The sequence below is a fragment of the Ranitomeya variabilis genome, chromosome 3 (assembly GCF_051348905.1).
Source record: "Ranitomeya variabilis isolate aRanVar5 chromosome 3, aRanVar5.hap1, whole genome shotgun sequence".
NCBI classification, from domain to species: Eukaryota; Metazoa; Chordata; class Amphibia; order Anura; family Dendrobatidae; genus Ranitomeya; species Ranitomeya variabilis.
Window position 1 is genome coordinate 752,729,365 of NC_135234.1, and position 24,998 is coordinate 752,754,362.

The following is a 24,998-nucleotide window of genomic DNA, read 5'->3' on the forward strand; positions in this document are numbered from 1 at the left end:
GCGGTACATTGTGCCTGTAGTTCCTTCTGCTGAGCCTCCTGCTCCGGTGTTGGTTGAGGGCGAGTTGGAGTACGTGGTGGAGAAGATCTTGGATTCTCGCCTCTCCAGGCGGAGGCTTCAGTACCTGGTCAAGTGGAAGGGCTATGGTCAGGAGGATAATTCCTGGGTGGTCGCCTCTGATGTTCATGGGGCCGATTTAGTTCGTGCCTTTCATGCCGCTCATCCTGATCGCCCTGGTGGTCGTGGTGAGGGTTCGGTGACCCCTCACTAAGGGGGGGGTACTGTTGTGAATTTGCTTTTTGCTCCCTCTAGTGGTTACTAGTTTTTTGACTCTGGTTTTTCTGTCATTCCTTTTATCCGCACCTGGGTCGTTAGTTAGGGGTTTGCTATATAAGCTCCCTAGACCTTCAGTTCTATGCCTGGCAACGTAGTTATCAGAGCTAGTCTGCTGTGCTCTTGTCTACTGATCCTGGTTCCAGTTATATCAGCTAAGTCTGCCTTTTGCTTTTTGCTATTTGTTTTGGTTTTGTATTTTTGTCCAGCTTGTTCCAAATCTATATCCTGACCTTTGCTGGAAGCTCTAGGGGGCTGGTGTTCTCCCCCCGGACCGTTAGACGGTTCGGGGGTTCTTGAATTTCCAGTGTGGATTTTGATAGGGTTTTTGTTGACCATATAAGTTACCTTTCTTTATTCTGCTATCAGTAAGCGGGCCTCTCTGTGCTAAACCTGGTTCATTTCTGTGTTTGTCATTTCCTCTTACCTCACCGTTATTATTTGTGGGGGGCTTCTATCCAGCTTTGGGGTCCCCTTCTCTGGAGGCAAGAAAGGTCTTTTGTTTTCCTCTACTAGGGGTAGCTAGATTCTCCGGCTGGAGCGTGTCATCTAGAATCAACGTAGGAATGATCCCCGGCTACTTCTAGTGTTGGCGTTAGGAGTAGATATATGGTCAACCCAGTTACCACTGCCCTATGAGCTGGATTTTTGTATTCTGCAGACTTCCACGTACCTCTGAGACCCTCGCCATTGGGGTCATAACAGAGATGACATACAGGTATATACTATATACAGGGGAGATGACATACAGGTATATACTATATACAGGAGATGACATGCAGGTGTATACTATATATAAGGGAGATGACAAACATGTATATACTGAGGTGAAAATGAGAGGTGTGAGGTGAAAATGAAAAGGTGTGAGTGCAAAATGAGAGGAGTGAGGGAAAATAGTGGAGTGATCGGAAAATGACAGATGTGAGGTCGAAATGACAAGTGTTAGGGGGGAATGAGAGGAGTGAGGGGGAAAATAAGAGGAGTGAGGGGGAAAATGAGAGATGTGAGGGGGAAAATGAAAGATGTGATGGGGAAAATGAGAGGCGTGATGGGAAAATAAGAGAAGTGAGGTGCTATAACTAACCACAGATATTTACTATGCCCAGGCAACGCCGGGCTCTTCAGCTAGTATATATATATATATATATATATATATATATATATATATATATATATATAATTTATTTACACTTCATTATTTATTATGTGTATATGTCCACTGCACTTTTCTTCTTTTCGTAGTACAACTTTACGTGACTTTAGTGGTAGTATCCATTCATACCAATCTCATAAATCCACCATATTTACATGGCTCTGCTGGTTAAATGTTATATGGGTTATATGCCAGTGCCAATTTTTGGCCCAGGAAGCCGTTTCTGGTGCAATTCTGCACACTTTTTGGAGGTTTCTGTCGCAGCAGGAGGCTTCCCAGCCACAGACATGGAAGATCCTAAACACATCTATTATACAAGTTTTTGGCTTTCCCTACGAGATTCTGCATCCACATAGTCTACGTTTTTGTATAGTTTGCAGAACTTGAAAGTATTGCTCCTTGAAAAGTTATACAGACAGATGGATATCTAACTTTTTGAAACTTTGCAACTTTCTTCCCGGATAATCTGAATTTAAATTTTAGAAATAGATCATGTTAATGACAGCTTGTGAAATGTCAAATTAGTGGCAGTGAAGACATATGCCATTAGCACACTAGAGTGCTGCAGATGGGTTTTATAATAGGATGCTAATTATTATAATTTGCGCGGATATTTGCTCATGGGAGTTTTTTTAATAATTATATTTAATGAAGGATAAAAAATAAACCCTTTCTATTCTTGAGAACCATCATAATGGAACTGACTCAGACCAGACGGACAGTGATCTAATTGGTCATGCAGTTACTGAGGTTGATGAAAAGGACAAATTTACATGTAAGGAATAGTGATGAGCGAGAATCCGCGTCACTGTTCAATACTCGATGCGCGATCCAGTATCGCAGGTGCTCGAGCGCCATGCATGAGTCCCTGTCCCACATGTTTTGCGGCTGTTAGGCTGTGTCCAGCTATCATTAGATGTGGTAAATACGCAGTTAAAAAAAAAAGCATATGCGTTGTAAGTACGTTTACACAGTTGTTTTAGTCTGGTTTGACCTATTAAATAAATAAATATATATATAAAAAAAAAGATAACCAGCTAATATAAAGCAGACAGATGTGGGCTGATGTGATCAGGCCGTGAAGGTCTCTATTTATTGGCCCCTACTAAGTTTAAAAATACCAGTCCGCAGCCACCTGATAAAAGGCGCATCATATTAGATAGACCAATTCTGGCGCTTTGCTCACCTCTTCCCGATTGCCATGGTGCAGTGCCAATTGCGGTAATGGTAGTTGGGGTTTATGATAGCTGTGATTTGTCAAAAAACACAGCTGCCATGAACCCTTGGGGGTAGTAACGGAGAAGTGTTTCTTTCAGTGTCTTTTTATTTTTCGAGGTGTCATTACTAAAGCCAGTGCTTAATGCCAGCTATGATTTTCGACAAATTGTGCACTCAAGAAAAATATGAGAAGCAGCACACATTTTTGACAGATCACAGATCTCATCAAACCCAACTACCATTACCCCGATTCCCACTGCATGGGGGCAATCGGGGAGAGATGAGCAAAGCACCAGAATTGGCGCGTCTAATCTGCGGGCTGGTATTTTTAGGCTGGGAAGAGTCCAATAATCAAAATCCTTCCCAGCCTGATAATATCAGACCACACCTGTCTGCCTCACCTTGGCTGGTTATCCCATCGTCTTTTTTGTTCATTTCTTTATTTGATAGGTTAATCCATGTTCTGTAAACAACACATGCATGGCACTAATTATATATCTCACAGATATCCATCTAGCCCATATCGATCGATCTATCTATCTTTGCACATCTAATAACATACCAAAGAGAGACAAAAACAAATGCAGCAAAAACGTAAGTGAGCTGAAGTGCTGGATTCATGAGGAATTTCATCTGCGCGAAAGCCTAAACAAACGCTAATCGTTAGAACGTACCCTGAAATTTGCATAGTACTCTGACAACATTGTTCTCAGCAGCAACCTGGGAGTCAGAAATATGTCCAGGCGTCTTCGCCATGCTGTTCCAATTCCATTGGAACGCTCTTTCCATCCTTTTCAGTGATTTTTTTTATTTTCTTTTTTTCTGCACCCTCCCAAAGCCCTCCTGTTAGGGTCTTCCGGAAAAATGCTCAAGTTTCCCTTTGGCTTCCATTATACTTGGTACTAGAGTAGAGCACATCCGAGCGTCCGACCTGCTCGAGTCAAGTACCGAGGACTCGAAAATTTTACTGCTCGATCATCACTAGTAAGGAGTAGTGATGAGCGAGTATACTCGTTACACGCTCGGGTGATCTCCGAGTATTTGTTAGCGTTCGGACATTTAGTTTTCATCGCCCCAGCTGAATGATTTACAGCTACTAGCCAGCCTGAGTACATGTGGGGGTTGCCTGGTTGCTAGGGAATCTCCACATGTAATCAAGCTGGCTAATAGCTGTAAATCATTCAGCTGCCGTGATGAAACTAAATCTCCGAACACTAACAAATACTCGGAGATCACCCGAGCATGCTCAGGAAAACCTGAGCAACGAGTGTATTCTCTCATCACTAGTAAGTAGCCTTTATGCACAGCTTTATGCTTTATAGGGGTTTTCCAGTGAAAACAATTTATCACCTATCGACAGGTGAGATACCTGGGGAGTCCAATCACTGGAACCTGCACCTATCGACAGAACTGGGCACTTTTGTCCCTGTCAGGCCTTACTAACACGTCAATTTTTTTTGTTTTTTTCTTAACGTACGACAAAACAGGCAGAGTTTCCCCAGAGTTGAAAAAACAGTTGCTTCACCATCTCCTAACAGTCTGTGAACATCGTGCACTTGGATGGCATCCAATCCTGAATTTTCACTGACCAATAGACTGGCATTGCTGATCTTGATCTGAGATTCTGATCAAGATCAGACATGTCGCTGTGATTTTGCATGAAATGATTGCAGCGCCTGGTCGTTGCAGTACTGATGCTCCGCCGCTAACGGGGGCTATGGTACGTCTGATGGCACTGAAGGGGTTCACCTGACCAGGTATCACAGACACCAATACACTTCACAGTCTGGCCTCCAGGGGGAGCTAAGGGTACTATGCATTAGGCCACTCCTCACAGTCTGGTAAAACTGGGGGTTAGAGAGGAAGTTGGAGAGAAGCTGACTGGGTTGGAACCAGGCAACATCCTGTGGCAGAGGGTGTTGTAGAGGAAGATTCAGAGGGGTCCCTGTCAGGGGTGGGATCCTGACAGAGGCCTAGCGAACAGAGAGAACGTTACGGGACCGCGCCTGCACTACATCGCGGCGGTACCCCAAGAAAGGACAAGAAGCGAGGCATATTGTGCTGAGTGAGAGACGAGATCAACGCAACAAGGAGAAACACCAGTAGGAGTCGTGCTGTAAGTCGAGGCAACATCCTACTGAGGCGCGCAGCCGGTGGCCAGAACGCCGAGGAAGTATTGAGCTCCAGGCCTTACTTCAAACCTACGGCAGGACAGTCAGTTCTAGGCGGGCTGTCTCACTCAAATCACCTAAGAAGACATAGGGGGCAACATTTGGAGAGGGGCGACTCTAGGGTCCCGGAAGACCTCCGAGCCTACCCGTCATACGGGTGCGTCCTAGCCATATCATCTGGGGGACGAAGCAGAACATCATAATCGAGTTGTGAGGGAACTTCAGAAACAGACACAACAGTTGTGGGGACTATTCCGTAAGCACAGCAGGGGAGGACCACAACACACAAGCGCTAGAAGGTAGGCACAGATTTCCACCTGCAAAGGGAACTCTGGAGGTGCCATCGGACCGGCCGGACTCATGTAGCCCGGTTAACCGTATTCCGGATTGAGGATCCTGAAGCCTTCAGTAAAGAGGTAAAGAGACTGCAACCTGGTGTCCTTGTTATTTACTGCGACCTGCGCCGCACCACCACAACATCATCACCATCCACACCTTTCATTGGATGCCCCTCAGCAGGGTCACGGACCGGGTCTAGCCACCGTGACAACCCCAGAACAGAGACTCATAGGCCCGGTACCGGGTACCCCTCGGCCCTGCGGCAGTGGGGGCGCTCCATGATCACTCTATGAAAAATCATGGACATGTGAATGGCCCCATACACTATTTATTATAGGTAACAGAGCTCTCTGTGAGAACATGTATAACACTTGTATGAGAAAAACTGAAGTGTGAATAAGACCTTAGAATGGAGCAGTTATGCGTATGCTCAACCAACGCTCCACTTCCATGTTCAGTCGATTGTTGTAGGTCCCAGAGATGGGACTCCCACTGATCAAAAAGTTGTTGCTTGTCTGGTGAAAACAAGTTATCACCTTTTACTGTGTACCTCACCTTCTACTCATAAATTACGATAAAGCGTTTCTTGCTGACCTTGTCTCTGACAACCAGGCAAAACTGCCTTAGGTGCACATACCAGTCTAATATGTTCAGGAACTGTCCCAATTCTCATACCATGTAGCTTAACATCCTCTCTTTGAGAGCATTATGCTAGCACTATAGGTGCTGGAACTTCCTTTCCTCTGCCTGCAATGTTCTTGCTATTGTCCAATGACTTGCCTGCCCTGAACTTAGAGCATTCCTCTCTTGTGTGTAGTTTGTCTCTCTGCTCCTGTTCTCCTGTCTGTTAAAAACTTTCTATAGAGAGACATAGACACTGCCACGTTCCCTGTAAACCATCTCAACATCTCAGCTCCTGGAGACAGATTGTACTTGACAACAGGCATTGAACAACTTAGAAAACAGGGAGACATCTTGTGGCTGTTATCTGGTGGGATTTTTAAGAGTTATGATGACAACATTTATAAATAGGGTGATTTTCTGATTGGCTATTTAGCTCATCATGTGTCTTATGATAGCATGGCATCTGAAAATTCAGTGATCATTTAAGTGTGACCTGCACCAGGAGACCCTTCACTTACTCAAAAAAATGAGTTAAAAGCCTTGTAAAAATCTGCGAGCTCTCCCGATTCTGCCGCAGTTTTCCATTTTGTGCTGCGTTGCTCCATTACAGAGATGCTCACATCTGTTGCTTTTGAAGCACAATATGAGAAATCTCTGTTTGCAGTCCAACTGGGCATTTCTTCAGAGTCTTCTCTGGTGGTGTGCGCTATCAACCCTTCTTCCCTTTCATGACACTGCCAATTACAGCTCGGCAGCTGATGTAACAATTTTAGATCCTGCCGAGCTGTGATTACCAAGTTATGGAAGTGAGGGGTAAAGACTTTGAAGAAACACCTGGTTGTACTACAAGCAGAGATTTCACATACTGTTCTCCGAAAAACAACAAATGTGAATATCTCTGCAATGGAGAGACACAGCACAAAACGGAAAAGAGCGTCAGAATCAGGGGAGCTCAGGTATTTTTTACGAAGTATTTAACTTCCTTTTTTTTTATAAACTGACAGGTCCTCTGTAAATGTCATTTGACGGCAAGGTGCCCATTCCTTTCCTTGTACCCGCCTCTTTATTACCTGATGCCCAATATGGCTTCTTACGTCGATCGATTAGAGATCGATACAGGAGGAGCAAATAGTGGTCATGGACCAAGGGGGAATTGTGACCCAGGTTATAAAGATCAGCAGAGGAAAGGGAAATGTTGGAAGTTTTTACCATGTGGCTATAGAGCGGCTCCACTTCTGCCACGAGTGAACCAAGTTCTAGGCTAACTATTGCCCTCCAAAATGTTGCTTTAGTTGTTTTAGTTTTTGTTTTGTTCTTTTATTTTTTTAAAACACAAACGTAGTCAACATTTTATATCAAAGCAGAGAATCGTAACTCAATGACTTGGGCCCTGCAGAGAAAATGATTTCCACAGCAAACTTTTACAGACGGGCACTGCGGAGCGATGAAAGGATTCTAGATGGATGTTGCTGGGATTCGTTCTCGGAATAATTGAAATAATGTAAGCAGCGTTCTTGTAACATCGTCCCGACAATGTTAGCCCAGCAGGTAGATGAAAGTTTAGAACCGATAATGGTATTACAAGTACTCATTATCCAGTGAAATTCTTTTTAATTTGACACTTCAGGGTTGAGTGGCCATAAAAAAAAAAGAAAAAAAAAAACAAATCCAAAAGTTTCTTCCTCGGAGATATCCAGTCCAGAATATTGTGAGGGCGGATGATATGGCCAGAAGGCACACAATGGCTCATAGGATGATGAAAAGATGACTTGTACTGTGCATTTCATAACCCTCTCATTTTTGTGGGCCAAAGTCATTATTGGCCATAACGAAGAAAACAATTTTTGAATCTATGTATTTATTCCCTCAGTTCTTTGTTTCATAACTTCATTATTTTAACTTTCTTTTTTTTGTCTGACATAGCCAGATGAGGCTTTCAGTGTTTTTTTTTACTTATTTGTCCAAAGTAGTCAGATGAGGCTTTCAGTGTTTTATTTCCCAACGTAGCCAGATGAGGCTTTGAGTGTTTTATTTCCCAACGTAGCCAGATGAGGCTTTGGGTGGGTTTTTTCCCAACGTAGCCAGATGGCGCTTTGGGTGGGTTTTTTCCCGATGTAGCCAGATGAGGCTTTGGTTGGTTTTTTTTCCCCGACGTAGCCAGATGAGGCTTTGGGTGAGTTTTTTCCCAACGTAGCCAGATGGCGCTTTGGGTGGGTTTTTTCCCGATGTAGCCAGATGAGGCTTTGGGTGGTTTTTTTCCCCGACGTAGCCAGATGAGGCTTTGGGTGGGTTTTTCCCGATGTAGCCAGATGAGGCTATGGGTGGGTTTTTATTCCAATGAAGCCAGATCAGGCCTTGAGTGTGTTTTTTCCCGGCGTAGCCAGATGAGACTTTGGGTGGGTTTTTATCCCGACGCAGCCAGATGAGGCTTTGATTGCTTTTTTTCCCCGACGTAGCCAGATGAGGCTTTGGGTGGGTTTTTCCCGATGTAGCCAGATGAGGCTATGGGTGGGTTTTTATCCCACTGTGGCCAGATCAGGCCTTGAGTGGGTTTTTTCCCGGCGTAGCCAGATGAGACTTTGGGTGGGTTTTTTTCCCGACGTAGCCAGATGAGGCTTTTGGTGGGTTTTTTATCTCAATGTAGCCAGATCAGGCTTTGAGTGGGTTTTTTACCTACATAACCAGATGAGACTTTGGGTGTGTTTTTTTCCCGATGTAGCCAGATGAGGCTTTGGGTGGGTTTTTCCTGATGTAGCCAGATGAGGCTATGGGTGGGTTTTTATCCCAATGTAGCCAGATCAGGCCTTGAGTGGGTTTTTTCCCGGCGTAGCCAGATGAGACTTTGGGTGGGTTTTTTTTCCCGACGTAGCCAGATGAGACTTTTGGTGGGTTTTTTATCTCAATGTAGCCAGATCAGGCTTTGAGTGGGTTTTTTACCGACATAACCAGATGAGACTTTGGGTGTGTTTTTTTCCCGATGTAGCCAGATGAGGCTTTGGGTGGTTTTTTTTCCCGATGTAGCCAGATGAGGCTTTGGGTGTTTTTTTTTTCCCCGACGTAGCCAGATGAGGCTTTGGGTCTGTTTTTTCCCCGACGTAGCCAGATGAGGCTTTGGGTTAGTTTTTTTTTCTCGACGTAGCCAGGTGAGGCTTTTGGTGGGTTTTTTATCTCAATGTAGCCAGATCAGGCTTTGAGTGGGTTTTTTACCGACATAACCAGATGAGACTTTGGGTGTGTTTTTTTCCCGATGTAGCCAGATGAGGCTTTGGGTGGTTTTTTTTCCCGATGTAGCCAGATGAGGCTTTGGGTGTTTTTTTTTTCCCCGACGTAGCCAGATGAGGCTTTGGGTCTGTTTTTTCCCCGACGTAGCCAGATGAGGCTTTGGGTTAGGTTTTTTTTCTCGACGTAGCCAGGTGAGGCTTTGGGTGGTTTTTTTTTCCCAACATAGCCAGATGAGGCTTTGAGAGTTGTTTTCTTTTTGTGGGATGAGTTAGGCTTTAAGTAGGTGCCATGTTTTGGTTGATAGACATAATCTTTTAATTTTTTTGTTGTAGACAAAACAGAAGTTTTTTAATAAAAACAAACTTTGCAGAAATTTGGACCTCTTTTTGGTCAGATAACCAAATTATCCAAAAAGAACTGATGAAGTACTATTAAAGTAACTAAGTCACGTTAATGATGTATGGGATTTTCTATGTGGACCCATGTTCATGGTAACCTATGGGGCCCAAAGTGATGGATTCCTCAAACCTACTCACAAACATTGGCTTTTTGTCAAATGGAGTGTCTACGTTCCACCTGCAGAATTGCCTACTTTTGTCTTTGGTTTATGTAAACCTTGCTTTTTTTTGGCCTTGTTCCTAAATTTCATGACATTATTTCTCAAAATTAGGGACAGCCCTGTCAAGTTGGGGGGGAACTGTTGGCAACTATGAATGTGCCCCTCCCAGTCCCCCACTCCAAAAACAAAGATTAATTCTACTTCTTGGCCTGGAGGGTTTTTTCCATTCCAAAGAAGAACTATAAGGCTACGTGCACACTTTGAGTATTTGCACTGTTTTTTTTCTGCACTTGCATGGTGTGGGCTCAGGATCCGTGCCATAAGTAGTAGGTGCTGCAGCAGTCGGGATCAGAGTTGGCTCCAATCCTGACTTTTTACTCTTTAAATGAGCCAAACGTGATTGACCTCAGTGTCTAACTGGTTTGACAGAGGGAGAGGACTCCCTCTGCCACTCCATCATTGCCCCTGCAATGTGGTCACTGGCTGCCGATGAGTGTTTTTTGGGTGATCAGGGGTCAAACAAATGCCCCCGAATTTGCCAACTTTGTACTCCTAATACCGGTAGCTTAATTGTTAATTTTAAGTCCAGTTTTAACATAGTTAATCCCATTTTAGGTATTTATATAAAAAAAAAGTTAAAGTCAAGATCAATGAAGTTATTCAGAAAAATAAAAAAGTAATAAAAACAGTATTCCCTTTTAAGTGAGCAGAGGTAAAAAAAAATATATAAAAAAACAGTATTTGCTTTTGACAATTCTGCAACGGTTTGAATTTTAAAATATAAGTAATGTGAGCATCAGAAAATGGCGATGTGAATGCAAATAGGTCTGTTTGTTTGGAGAATAAAGACACTTATCTTAAATAGTAGAAAAAAAATATAATAAACTTGGTATTTTTTACCCCTCTGTAGCCTGTATTGGTTGCACACCCTCAAAAAGCTACGTGTTATGCCTAGCACCGACATGGACTGGGAACATTACCCGAGGGGTGTCCAGGATTGGAAAATCATTGGTGCGTTCTTAAAATAAATAAATATATATATAAAATCTATATAAACTGTTTCACATCTGTCCACAAGCCGCTTGCACAATTGCAGCTCATCCCTATTCACTTCAATGTAGCTTACCTGCAATACCAGACTCAACCTCCGGACAAGTGTGGCACTATTTTCGGAGAAAGCAATCCCCATGTTGGTGCACGGGTACATGACAACAATCCTGTTCATGGGGCAGCAGTCATAGACAGACATAAAACATCCATAATGGTAGGCAGGGCATGTAACTGGTAAATGTAGGCTTTAGTGTTGTTTTATCACATTGTCTGACTTGGGCCAAATTTTTTTTTTATGTACTTGAAAACCCCCTTTAAAGAGGACCTGTCACTTATCATAAATATGTATTTCTTAAAACCTGGTGTAAACGCCTCTGTTCTCCTGAATCCGACGATGTTTTTCTCTCGTTCCTGCGCCTCTCCATTCCTGAGATATGGCCCCTTCTTCCCTGTATGTGAATCAAGTCGTCTTAGGCAAGTGGGTGTGGTCTTAAAGGAAACGCCCACAGAAGAGATCTGATGACCATGCCCACTTGTATAACAAGACTATATTCACATACAGGGAAGAAGGGGCCATATCTCAGGAACGGAGAGTCGTAGGAAGAAAAGAAAAACATCGCCGGATTCGGGAGAACAGCGGCATTTACACCAGGTAAACTAAAAACATGTATTTATAGCAAGCGACAGGTCCTCTTTAAAGTAAATATTTCAGGCTGCTTGCACACAGATACATATCACTCTCATTCAGTAAACCAGGTCTAAACGACACCCAAGTCAAGTGACGGGTAGCTCTCACTATGTCTCCTGCTCCTTAATGATAAAAAATCAGAATTTTTCTTTGGAAAATCAATAGACACTTTGGAACGGACTCGTTGGTCATGTAACCAGAATTTCTTTCTTCTTTGAGGCCCAAAAGCCAAAGCAATAGACATTCTTTAGCCGCACTAGAGATGATCTAGGTGATTGTGCGCCGTCTTGAGAGCTTTATTGTAGCCGGTGGCGGGGGTGGTAATGAGCAGAGAGCGGGGCGCGAGGACAGGCGGCTCTACGTGATGCCATGTTGTAATGGGACCAGTAAACTCTTGTACAAATTCCATTCACTCAACACATCGGTCTCCCAGGATATTTGGCCAATAAGACACATTTTTATTTCTGCTCTTGACAAGACGTTTATTGTGTAGAAAAAAAAACAGAGGGTTCTGGAGAGGAGCCAGGCGACTGCCACCATCAATCCCGAGTCGGCTGCTCTCCATCATTTATCAAAACATTAAAAAATGACTGAATGACGGGGATTTCTCTGACTTCATCACATTTGTATTTATCGCACAGAACATTGGAAAGATAGTCTGAAAGGAGAATTCCATCTTATCTGGGGTCATGGGTGGGACCAACATTGTTTTAGAGATTTGGGGTTCCCTGAACACTTTCCATGTGACCCGAGACTAAAAATGTAACCGCACTTTCCATAAGCTTTTGAGTTTTGACATGTCAGATGTTTTGATCGTTGAGGGTGCGGATGACGAGACCACCGGCAGTCTCTAGACTGAAGATCGGCCCAGGTCTTCTCTCCTCCAACGCCAATGTTGACCTTTGTATCGGTGGAGAAAGGCTCTCTACCACGTTCTTTTTGGTGATTGGTGGGTGGGCGACTCAGCATTCGGACCCCAACAATCAAATGTTTTTCTACAAGTGCAGTTAACCCTTTCAACTTAAAAGGCTTTCCCATTACGAGATCACTATTTTTCTAGGCGATGCAATAAATTTCTAATTTGTGGGGATCAGACTGTTACGATCCCCCACCCATCGTATGACTGACAGTCTTAGTCACCGGCGATTTAGGAAAGTATAGAAAAGTCCTGCTCAGACAAGGGCCAGAAGTGCAACGAAAGCTGGTTAAAAAAAAAAAAAAAACACAAAAAATGGTGGTGCTACCCAGCTTTCAGAATCAGTGGTGGCCCCGCTCTTCTGCCTCCCGACATCCTGCTTGATGGGTATCAAAGCGCTCCTAAAGAAGTTTGGGCCAATGTCATGGTTGTGCCGCAGATTCAAACTGTTCACCTTCTGAAGTCGGAAAAGAGGACTGCAGCTGGCTGGATCCCGAGATTCGGTCAGTTTCAGTGCAGCACTTACAATCTGTAAAGAGTTTGTAAGTGCTGCACTCGTTGCCTAGGAAGTCGGCCAACGCTGATAACACTGCAGAGGTGGCTGGCAACCTAGGCAATGAACAATAACCTATAGAGTTAAAAATCCCCCCCCAACTGCTGAGGCTCCACTGATCCCCAGGATGGAGCACTTTTATGCAGACCCGTAGAGAATGAATGGAGCAGCGATCAAGAGAGGCCGTGCGGGGCCACGGGCCCTAGGGGGAGGCCGTCATGACGGGGTTAACGTGGGAATTAGTGAGCTAACTGGGGTTTGTCTCTGGGTTGGGACGGTGAGTCGAAGGTTAATAATATGAGTGGGAAGGGGTAATGTTTAGTTTTGAAATCTTGAAGGAGGCGGGGTTAAGTTAAAGGGGGAGGGGCAATATAAGAGGGGGCATCCATCTTTTGTGGGCAACCATTTTAAGTACCCACCTGAGGCGTAAGGAAGCTCCCACCCACCCATAGTGTTGAGAGCTTGCTAGGGTCATGGTTTTTTGTTGTTTTTTTTTTCTTTCAATGTGGGGAATGTTTTAAAGCTATCTGTTTTTGTGGTATTGTTGAATGTGAGTATGTAAATTTGTCATTGCAGCGCGGCGGGGGGGGGGGGAGGTCCTCGAAGTTGGTGGAAATGGCAAATGGCAGATTAATGGGGGGGATCTTGAGAGGTCCTGGACTCCCCCTGAGTGAATTTAAGTAGGCGGGGTGCGGATATCCCGCTGGTGTGGTATTCATGGGACCCTTGGATGGGTTTTTGGTTTGACCAGGTTGGTTATCTATCCCTGAGCTGGTGCATAGCGGCTGGGGGTAAGGCCGGAGACACACTGGTGCGAGAGACGGCCGAGTCTCGCTGGTTAAAAGCAAGCTGTGGCACCTGCATTCCGGAGCTGAGCGTGCAGCTCCATGTATTGCTATGGAGCCGCACGCTCCGCTCCAGAGTGCAGGTGCCACAGCTTGCTTTTAACCAGCGAGACTCGGCCGTCTCTCGCACCAGTGTGTCTCCGGCCTAAGACTTCACCTGGGGGGCCCAAGTGGGATTGGGATATTTGAAGTTTATAATTTCGGGCTTCGAGGACCACCCTCCTTTTTTGGTCGTTTATTGTTAAAATTGTTTTATACTTTATGTTAATAAAAGGCTGCTGTGGCCATTTAAAATCCAAATAGTGCTCCGAGTGTTTATTGGGGACGTTTATTTTATATTAGGTGGGCTGAGGTTGGAGTTTTGTTATAAAAGGTAAAAAGGGAGTTTATCTTTTGGCTCACAGGAGTCACGTATACCCCTTTGTCAGGAGTGATCCCTGCTGATCTGTTCCTATACGGATCTGGTGATCAGTGGATGTCTTGACAGTCAGACCAAGAACCAGACTAGAAGGTATCACCTGTCCTGTCCATAGTTGTAACTAGAATACCTCTTAATGCTGAAAATCTGCTAGTGAGCCCGTTTTGGAGGGACGAGTTCATAGTTCTTATTTCCCTTCTCAGTGGATTTGTGACCACGTAGAAGTTGAGCTCAACCTTGTGCATATAAATCAGCGGAGATGAGTACAGGAGGAGGAAGATAAGACGTATACACTCTCCTGTTAGAAGGAGCTCACTGATAGATTCTCAGTCAGCTCATTCTGCAGACAGAGGCTACAAAAGGCAAACAGTGTAAATGGTGAATGAAATTCACTTGCAAATTCAAGTAAAAAAAATGCCACTAAATGTTTCCATAGCTTTTTAGTTTCTTCATTGTATGGTATGTGAGATTACGTCTTTTTTTCAGTATTATCTTGGCTCAAACTTGCCTAATGCAATTGGCACAAATTGGCGATCCTTGAAAAAAATGGGAGATGTCTATGCTATATGTGACCACCTAGTGGTTTTGATGTGTATTGCAGCCTGTCAATGATTTCTTCACAATGTATTGAATTTGTACCGTGACAAATTGGAGTCAGTGACAAAATTTGCGGCAGGTAAAGATGGAGACATTTATAGCATCCTGTTATCGGTAAAAGTCCGCAAGGACAGGGTCTTCTCCCCTCTGTACCAGTCTGTAATTGTAAACTTGATTACTGTAAACGATATTTATAACCCTGTATGTAACCCCTTTCTGATGTACAGCACCATGGAATTAATGGTGCTATATAAATAAATAATAATAATAATAAATCCTGGACAGTCTGCACAGAATGATATATAGTGCTCAGCACTGACCCCTGATGGTCCCTGGCGGTATAGCCACAGCAGGACAAAAGGATTCCAAGGTTCAAGTCTCAGGCCTAATATTTCCTCAGGAAAGCGGCGCGCCATCAGTGTAGGAAATGTGCGATATCCTGTGTTTAAGAAGGTGTCGCCGCTGTGTAATGTGCAGAGAGGCGCTTCAGAGGCGCGGATGGCAATCCACTAATTATCCTGGCGGTGTTTGGAGAAAGTGGAGTTTGAATGTTTATATGTGAAGTGCGGTATTATATCTTATTAATAATCCTATAATTCACCACCAGCTGCAGAGACAGAAATAGCAGAGAATGTGAACAGAAGTGAGAGAGTCATAAATGCCCTAAACTACCATAATTCTCTACTCTATTAAAGTGCCCCTGTCAGCAGGATTGTGCTCAGTAATCTACAGACAGTGTCAGGTCGGCGCCGTTATACTGATTACAATGATACCTGGTGATGGAATCCGTCTTGTGGTTGTTGTGTAATCCTTATTTTCAGTTTTGAGTTAATTATATGCTCCTGCTCCGGGGCAGCCTGTGGGGGTCTTCATGTGGTGCTCTGCTTAGGTATTCATAATGCAGACCGCTGACCGGTCACTGATCCCTCACTGACCACTAGTTTACATAATGAATATCAGTACATACTGAAAACCCCTTCTGGGGGCAGTCGCCGGCCGTGGCCCCTGCGCTGCAGCATAATCGCATGTTTTTATGTGCCAGTAATACATTCTATTCTATTCAGCAAGGGGGAAAAAAAATCAATTTGAAAATGGCGCCCACCACTCCTGCGTAGTAGCAGCTATCAGTATCCGCTATGATCCAAGAACTACTGCTGCACATGTGCCAGCGACACCATCTAGGAGGATTTTTTTTTTCTTCTCCAGTAATATAGGGCCGCCGGCGCATGTGCAGTAGCAGCTATGGGATCACCTCTATATACACCACAGGCGCCATTTTCAAATAGATTTTTTTTCCCTTGCTGAATATCGTGAATAGAATGCATTATTGGCACATAAAAACATGCGATTATGCTGTAGAGTAGGTTGCACGGCCTGCGACTGCCTGCAGAAGGTTTTTTTGTTTTTTTTTTAAATATGTACAGATATTCATTATGTAAACTAGGGGGCAGGTCAGTGAGAGATCAGTGACCGGTCAGCTGTCTGCATTATAAATACCTAATCAGAGCACCACATAAAGACCCCCCCACAGGCCGCCCCGGGGCACGAGCATATCATTAACTCAAAACAACAACAACCACAAGACTGATTTCATCACCAGGTATCATTGTAATCAGTATAACGGTGCCAACCAGACATTGTCTGTAGGTTACTGAGCACAATCCTGCTGACAGGGGCACTTTAAAGCCAATCTCCACCTGAGCAGAATGTTAAAGCTTCCTGTGTCCACACATACGTTACGGTTTCCATTACATATGTATGTGTAAGGCCGGGCTAACAATTGCAACTGCAATGCAAGAAACTCGCATGAGTCTCTCCCCTCAATACCCGTCACTGCCACCAGGGGTTCGGATCAGAGCGTTCAGCTGCATAGAAATACATGCAGCCGCACACTCCCGTCCTGAGTCCTGGCGGCAGTACATGACTGATCCTGAGTTACATCCTTTATTATACTCCAGAGCTGCACTCACTATTCTACTGGTGCAGTCACTGTGTACATACATTACATTACTGATCCTGAGTTACATCCTTTATTATACTCCAGAGCTGCACTCACTATTCTGCTGGTGCAGTCACTGTGTACACACATTACATTACTGATCCTGACTTACATCCTGTATTATACCCCCGAGCTGCACTCACTATTCTGCTGGTGCAGTCACTGTGTACATACATTACATTACTGATCCTGAGTTACATCCTGTATTTTACTCCAGAGCTGCACTCACTATTCTGCTGGTGCAGTCACTGTGTACATACATTACATTACTGATCCTGAGTTACCTCCTGTATTATACTCCAGAGCTGCACTCACTATTCTGCTGGTGCAGTCACTGTGTACATACATTACATTACTGATCCTGAGTTACCTCCTGTATTATACTCCAGAGCTGCACTCACTATTCTGCTGGTGCTGTCACTGTGTACATACATTACATTACTGATCCTGAGTTACATCCTGTATTTTACTCCAGAGCTGCACTCACTATTCTGCTGGTGCAGTCACTGTGTACATACATTACATTACTGATCCTGAGTTACATCCTGTATTATACTCCAGAGCTGCACTCACTATTCTGCTGGTGCAGTCACTGTGTACATACATTACATTACTGATCCTGAGTTACATCCTGTATTATACTCCAGAGCTGCACTCACTATTCTGCTGGTGCAGTCACTGTGTACATACATTACATTACTGATCCTGAGTTACATCCTGTATTATACTCCAGAGCTGCACTCACTATTCTGCTGGTGCAGTCACTGTGTACATACATTACATTACTGATCCTGAGTTACATCCTGTATTATACTCTAGAGCTGCACTCACTATTCTGCTGGTGCAGTCACTGTGTACATACATTACATTACTGATCCTGAGTTACATCCTGTATTTTACTCCAGAGCTGCACTCACTATTCTGCTGGTGCTGTCACTGTGTACATACATTACATTACTGATCCTGAGTTACATCCTGTATTATACTCTAGAGCTGCACTCACTATTCTGCTGGTGCAGTCACTGTGTACATACATTACATTACTGATCCTGAGTTACATCCTGTATTATACCCCAGAGCTGCACTCACTATTCTGCTGGTGCAGTCACTGTGTACATACATTACATTACTGATCCTGAGTTACATCCTGTATTATACCCCAGAGCTGCACTCACTATTCTGCTGGTGCTGTCACTGTGTACATACATTACATTACGGGGTCCAGTGGTGTCACGCACCATACAGCAGGGATGGAACGTGGATCGGGGGTCCAACTTCTGAATAATTGGGAATTGCTTACTGTACATGGTACTATAGGGGATAACAAAGAGGGCAAAAAGTTTTCCCTTTTTTAAAGTAGGCCTCGTAATGAATAATTACTGGGGTGGGTTACATGACGGACCCCTGGATACCGGTAATGCCCCTGGATTAAACAAGCTTAACGCCTTCTGTATTTTCCCTCTGCGGTAACAGCGCGGCCGTGCTTCCACCTAATGGATATTGAATTATCCGCTCTCTTTAAGCTCCCAGTGTAATCCGGAGACGCTGTGAAGTCTTCAGACCACGTGCGTGATGGCAGAAATGGCGCTCTTCCTTCTCATGCCGGTCACATGCAGAATGGCAGCATTTTACCACCAGTAACAATCTGAGCGTTTCTAGTAATTACCTGGTGTGAGTGCTCCTAGACCAGCGCAATGGATCGTAGATGTAAAACTCTTGAAATTAATAAGATGGAGGACAAGACCCTTAAAGGGGCTGTCCGGCCTTAGGGTAAAAGTCTGCAGTCATGCCCTATGTGACACTGTGAGGGTTCTTCAATGGTGGGAGCAGCAGCTTTGTGACCACAATTATTCGATTTGCATAATTCCGGTCACATTCAGACTAGACATGTCCGGCCTTGCTCCATTCACTTGTATAGAGCAAGGCTGCGCACGTCTAGTCGACATGTGACCGAATGTATCCAAATCATATACTAGCAGTTACACTTCCAGCAGCGGTGAATCCTCACAGCGCACAGTGTCACATAGAGTGCAGAGTATGAGATCTGATTTGGCTAGGTGAGAGGCCCTGGACTGGGGTCATCCTCTGGGAAATTAAATATGCAAATTGTCTCATCAGAGGAAGAGGACTAGAACCGTAGTGTCATCTATTGGAAGCAGTGATCCTAAAAGTCAATATCGACTCTTTAACGAGCCTTGCCATATGACTGAGGCTAAAAGCCAAACCAGAATCTCAATTTGCAGAAACGTGTTTCTGGGTGTTGCCACTCATCAGTGCAAAGTATGAGATCTGATTTGGCAATGTCAGAGGCTCCCTGGACAGGGGTCTACAGAGTAACGTTTCTCCTTGTGGAGAGTGACAAACCAAGCCTGGCATGTCAAGAGTGAGGAGACTTATAACCTATGAATCATCCTCTAGAAATTAAATATGCAAATTGTCTGTTAGGATGGCTGCTTCCAACAGGTGGAGCTAGAGTTCTAGCCTTCTTCCTCTTTGAAGATACAATTTGCATATTACATTTCCCAGAGGAGCATGCATGGCTTATAAGTCTCCTCACTCTTGACAAACGTTACCCCTTAGGCCATGTTTTTTGCTGCTTTTTTATGAAAATTTTAAGCTGCGGTTTACAGCAGCCACAAAGTCTATGAGATTTCAGAAATCTCATGCACACACATTGTTTTGTTTTTCCTGGCAGATCTGGAAAACTGCTGCATTTTTGAAAATTGCAGCTTGTCACTTCTTTCAGCTTTTTTTCACTCATAGAAAGCAATGAGTAAGTGCAAAAATGTAGCAAAAAAAATTGCAGGTATCAGATTTTGGTGCATTTTTGGTACAAAAACCTAAAGAAGTTGCATCATGGGGGGCAGTAAACTTTATCAGCATGTAAAAGAGACAACTAAAAACGCAGCCAGAACTCAGTAAAACCTGATTTTTGTAAGCAGTTTCTTTACTGGCAAGAGAGCAGGTTTTGCCTGCTGAAAAAAACACAACGTGTAACCATAGCCCCAAATCTGCCATATGAAACGTGAAAATTTACTGCAAATCTGCACCGAATCGTTCCTCTGCCATTAGGATGACTCCTTAGCGGCAAAATCTGCACCTAATTGTGCAGAATTTGTTACAGAAATGCCTCGGATTAGCAAATCTGCAGCAAAAAATTGTCATGCTGCAGATTATGCACGTCATCTTTTTGTGCGTTTTTTTAATGACATTTCCAGAATACTGGTACTGAGATATGCTGATATTTTCTGTATGCAAATCCGAGTAATTCACTCCATATCCGACCCTTGGAAAAGAACCCTTGAAAATTCAATCAAAAGACGAGCAGCATGGAGCCTCAATTCCTCGGGGCATCTTTCTGGTCCACACAGGTCAGGGATGCAGTAGAATGTCTTATATCGCCCCTCTCGGCTCTGCTGCATGGAGGGGAAGCTATTTTCCAGTCATTTGCATTTAGGGATGGACGGCCTTCTCCACAGTATAGTGGTCGTTATAGCACGTATATAATATTAGCAACTTCCCCGTATGTTGTTCTGGATCGTTATTTTTTTAATCTTTTCCATCTTTTTCTCCATCTCCAGGGAATGGCTTTTACTCTTGAAGAAAGGCTGCAGCTCGGCATTCACGGCCTCCTCCCTCCATGTTTCTTGAGTCAAGACGTTCAAGTGCTGAGAGTTATGAAGAGTTACGAAACCAAGTCCAGCGATCTAGACAAGTACGTCACATATCCTCCCCCTCTACCCCAATGCATCCTCTGGGTCTCTAATCTCTTTAATGCACAATTGTGGTCACAGGGGTGCGACTGTGCCCGATCCCAGAAGAGAAAAAGGTTCACACTTAGTCGCCTCCAGTTCCAGGACGCTTCTTTTCTTTCCACTCAGTGCCCCTGCATCGTACAGATCAGCTCTGTCCCAGGGAGGAGTATGAGCTGCCGAGTTATTGTCCAATGACCACACGGATCACGCACTCGCCAGCGCATTCATTTCTGGCAAGGGTCACTGTTAACGATTCCTGCATATGTGTGCAGGCTTTGTTTGCAATGTTGTCTCACCTACACATTGCAAACAGAGCTCTGCTATGCTCACAATACATGCATTCACCCAGCTACTGACTCTAGATTACACAGCTCTGCTGTCTACACAGAATACATTCCTTCATACCTGGCTCTACATACATTACAAACTCAGCTCTGCTATGCTCACATTGCGACATACATTCACACGTCACCCGACATTCATGGCCCAAGTACGGACCGTGATGTCTGGACCAGCATTGCGTCTCCTGACTTGAAGAGCTACATACATGCCTATGTCAGGAGACCCCCAGTGTGCCCATTTTGCCCCAAAATGAAAAAATAAAACCATCCGTTCGTCCGGACCCCACTGTAATAGTCTGCCACTGGATCATGGACGTATTCTCCTGATTATCCTTTCTGTTCTCCTCCAGATACATCATCCTGATGACCTTACAGGACAGGAACGAGAAGCTCTTCTATCGCGTGCTGACTTCAGACATTGAGCGCTTCATGCCCATAGTCTACACCCCCACAGTCGGCCTGGCATGTCAGCAGTACGGCCTGGCTTTCCGGAGACCTCGGTGAGTCATGTTTAATTGATTCCTATCCAAGCCATACGTACGGTGCAGACAGTACAGCCAGTGTTCTGCCGGCGGAGGCTGCGCACACCTGCACGAATCCGCAGGTGAGAGAATATTTAACCGAATAGTTTACATTCCTTGCAGGAGGTCGGAGAATGAATGCCCATTATAGTCCTGACAGCGTGCACGGGCAGGGAGCCAAGATGGAGAACTATGGATGCACTCACAGGGAAAACATCCATGTGTGTCATTCATCTGCCTTATCAACCATGCAAACGATGAGGGCGGTTTCATCATCATCATATATGTCGTGGTTACCGGCTGCTCACCTGTATCTCAGGTGCTCATGGCAAAACCATAGAGAGTGCAAGTAATGGAGATGTACAGGGAGTATATAGCAAAACCATAGAGAGTGCAAGTAATGGAGATGTACAGTTGTGTAATGATGTTCCTTCAATGTCTATCTCCTCTTCTTCCTCTTCCGAAATTCCAGTTTTTGTCTGATTTTCAGGATGTATTCGATGCCCAAGTCCAGTTCTCTTCCACCGCACAGGGACTGTGATTGTGCTATTGATTTGATTCCAGGCTGTAAGTTTCCTAAGGGCCGACTCTTCAACCTGTCTGTGCCTGAACATACCGCTATGCGGAGTTATGTTAAGGAGTCTTTGGAGAAAGGGCATATTTGGCCATCTTCTTCACCGATGGGAGCGGGATTTTTTTTTGTTGCTAAGAAGGATGGCTCCTTGAGACCCTGTATTGATTATCGCCTCTTGAATGAGATCACGGTCAAGTTTCAATACCCTTTACCTTTGCTTTCCGATTTGTTTGCTAGGATTAAGGGGGCTAGTTGGTTTACGAAGATTGACCTTCGGGGGGCGTATAATCTTGTTCGTATTGTGACAAAACACTCCGGGATCGCCTTTGCTGGGGTCAAAGGTCACGTGGTTTGTGCATTGAATTCTGAGGCGACAGCAGGTTTCCGAGAAGGCTGACCTCAGGTCAGATTTATTAAAGTGAAAGCAACACAGAAAAAACAAAACATAAAAATAAATCCTAGCCTGTCCGGCGCTAACTAAACAAATACGTTGCTAACTTAACAACTGGGGGGGCTTCTCCCACCCAGCTAACATCACACAGTTCTTAAGCACAGCTCTCACTCACGTTTGTCTCACACAGACAGGCAATCTGTGTGCCCCAGGCTGACGCTGGAAACCCCCAGCTGGTCATCCTTTATTCCTGCACTCATTAACCCATCATTATCCTGAAGATACTGAGCGGCCTAATTCACATAGGACAAATACCTGGGCGAGATATACCTGCCCCCGACTACCAGACCGACATGATTCTTACATATCCTCCCCCCCTGCTCAGACCACTCAGGTCGAACAAGAACACTCTCGAAACAGTGTACTCGGGACAGGGCATCAGCGTTCCCCATCTGCACCCCGGGGCGGTGCTCCACCGTGAACGAGTAAGCCTGCAGGGCAAGGAACCACCGGGTTACCCGACTATTACGGTCTTTGTAGAGGTGCATCCACTTGAGAGGGGCATGGTCCGTGACCACCCTAAACTTCCTACCTGCCAGGTAATATTTGAGGGAGTCGAGAGCCCATTTGATGGCTAGGCACTCTTTTTCAACCACGGCATACCTCTGCTCATGTACATTCAGTTTCCGGCTGAGGTAGAGGACCGGGTGCTCGACTCCGTCCCTCACCTGGGAAAGTACAGCTCCGACCCCAGTATCAGAAGCATCAGTTTGGACCACAAACTCGCTGCTGAAATCAGGAGTCACTAGTACGGGCTGAGAGCACAAAGCCCGTTTCAGGCTGTGGAAGGCCTCTTCAGCCGCTGAGGTCCATTTTACCATGACGGAACCCCTCCCTTTGGTAAGATCCGTCAAGGAGGTAGCCATGGCTGCAAAATTGGGTATGAACCGGCGATAATAGCCGGCGATCCCCAGGAAAGCTTGTACTTGTTTCTTGTTCACTGGTTGCGGCCAGCCCTGAATTGCCTGTATTTTGTCGATCTGTGGTTTAACCACTCCTCTGCCAATCACGTAGCCCAAGTATCGGGCTTCTTCAAGCCCGATGTGACATTTCTTGGGGTTTGCCGTTAAGCCTGCGTCTCGCAGGTCACCAATCACCGCCTGTACCTTCCGGAGGTGAGTTTCCTAGTCCATGCTGTAAATTACGATGTCATCTCAATTGGTATGCGAAGTGGTACCCATGGATACAATTTAAAGAAGCACAACATTTTCAGACATGGGTGACACAGGGTGTACTGCCTCGCCCCTCATAATGGGGACTTACTGAGTAGCGAGTTGGTGGAGCTCTATCGTTATACATGCACCGATATCCGCTCTTTCTCTCTTTCTTCTCTCTATCTTTCTTTCTTTTTATTCTTCTTTTCTCTTAAGGTATTTTGTTATTTGAGTTTGTTCTTTTATATAAGGGTGACCTGCTTTAACCCTCTCAAATTGTTTACAAACTGATGTTTATACTGCTGTGGTATCACCACAGAGGTAATGGAACTACCGATGGGGAGAGGGGTGTTGAACGTTGACATTGTTATCAATTGTTACCAATGGTTACCATATAATGTTTGTATATTCCTCTTTCTTACTGAATAAAAATATTTTGAACAATAAATTACGATGTCATCTAGGTAGGCAGAAGCGTACTGCCGGTGGGGCCTCAAGACTCCATCCATCAATCTCTGGAACGTTGCTGGAGCTCCGTGAAGTCCAAACGGCATGTAGACATACTGGAACAGAACTTCCGGTGTAGCAAATGCCGTCTTCTCTCTGGCCGCCTCCGCCAGAGGGATCTGCCAGTACCCGTTTGTTAGATCCAGGGTCGTAATGTATCGGGCTTTACCCAGCCGGTCGATCAACTCATCGACCCGGGGCATAGGGTACGCATCAAATTTAGAAACCGCATTCAGTTTCCTAAAGTCATTACAAAACCGTATGGAGCCATCCGGCTTAGGTATCAACACGATTGGACTGGACCAGGCGCTGTGTGACTCCTCAATGACTCCTAAGTCCAACATTGCCCTCACCTCCCGGGAGACGGCTTCACGGCGTGCTTCCGGAATCCGGTATGGCTTCACATGAACTGTGACACCAGGCTCTGTAACAATCTCATGTTTCACCAGCTTAGTCCGACCAGGTTTTTCCGAGAAAAACTGTCGGTTCTGTAACAAAAACTGCTTAACCTCAGATTTTTGTTGTTCCGAGAGAGTCTCGGCAATCTGCACCTCCGGTACGGTAGGTGCGCAAACCGGACGGGGCAGATCCGCCGTTAGGGCAGAGCGGTCTTTCCAGGGTTTTATCAGATTCACATGATAAATCTGTTCTGGTTTTCTCTTACCGGGCTGGTACACTTTATAGTTCACTTCACCAACTCTTTCCACGACCTCAAAGGGGCCCTGCCATTTCGCCAGAAATTTACTATCCACCGTAGGGATTAGGACCAACACCCTATCCCCGGGTGCAAACGTACGGACCTTGGCGCCTCTATCATAACTTTGCCTCTGGGCTCCCTGGGCCTGTAACATATGGTCCCTAACAATGGGCATGACAGCGGCAATACGGTCCTGCATTTGTGTTACATGGTCGATCACCGTTTTAAAGGGAGTGACTTGACCTTCCCAGGTTTCTTTTGTGACGTCCAACAGTCCCCGGGGACAACGGGCGTACAACAGTTCGAAAGGCGA

At 44.9% G+C, this 24,998-nt stretch overlaps 1 protein-coding gene across 5 annotated transcripts in view; it reads left to right on the forward strand.

Moving 5' to 3' along the window:
* ME3 (malic enzyme 3) overlaps nt 1-24,998 on the forward strand; it is a 206,385-nt gene that overhangs the window by 38,978 nt on the left and 142,409 nt on the right. For all 5 annotated transcript variants that reach the window (XM_077298607.1, XM_077298609.1, XM_077298605.1 and 2 more), the window contains exons 3-4: nt 20,267-20,400; nt 21,132-21,281. In XM_077298607.1, the coding sequence (XP_077154722.1) occupies nt 20,267-20,400; nt 21,132-21,281 (284 nt within the window). The remainder of the gene's footprint in view (nt 1-20,266; nt 20,401-21,131; nt 21,282-24,998) is intronic.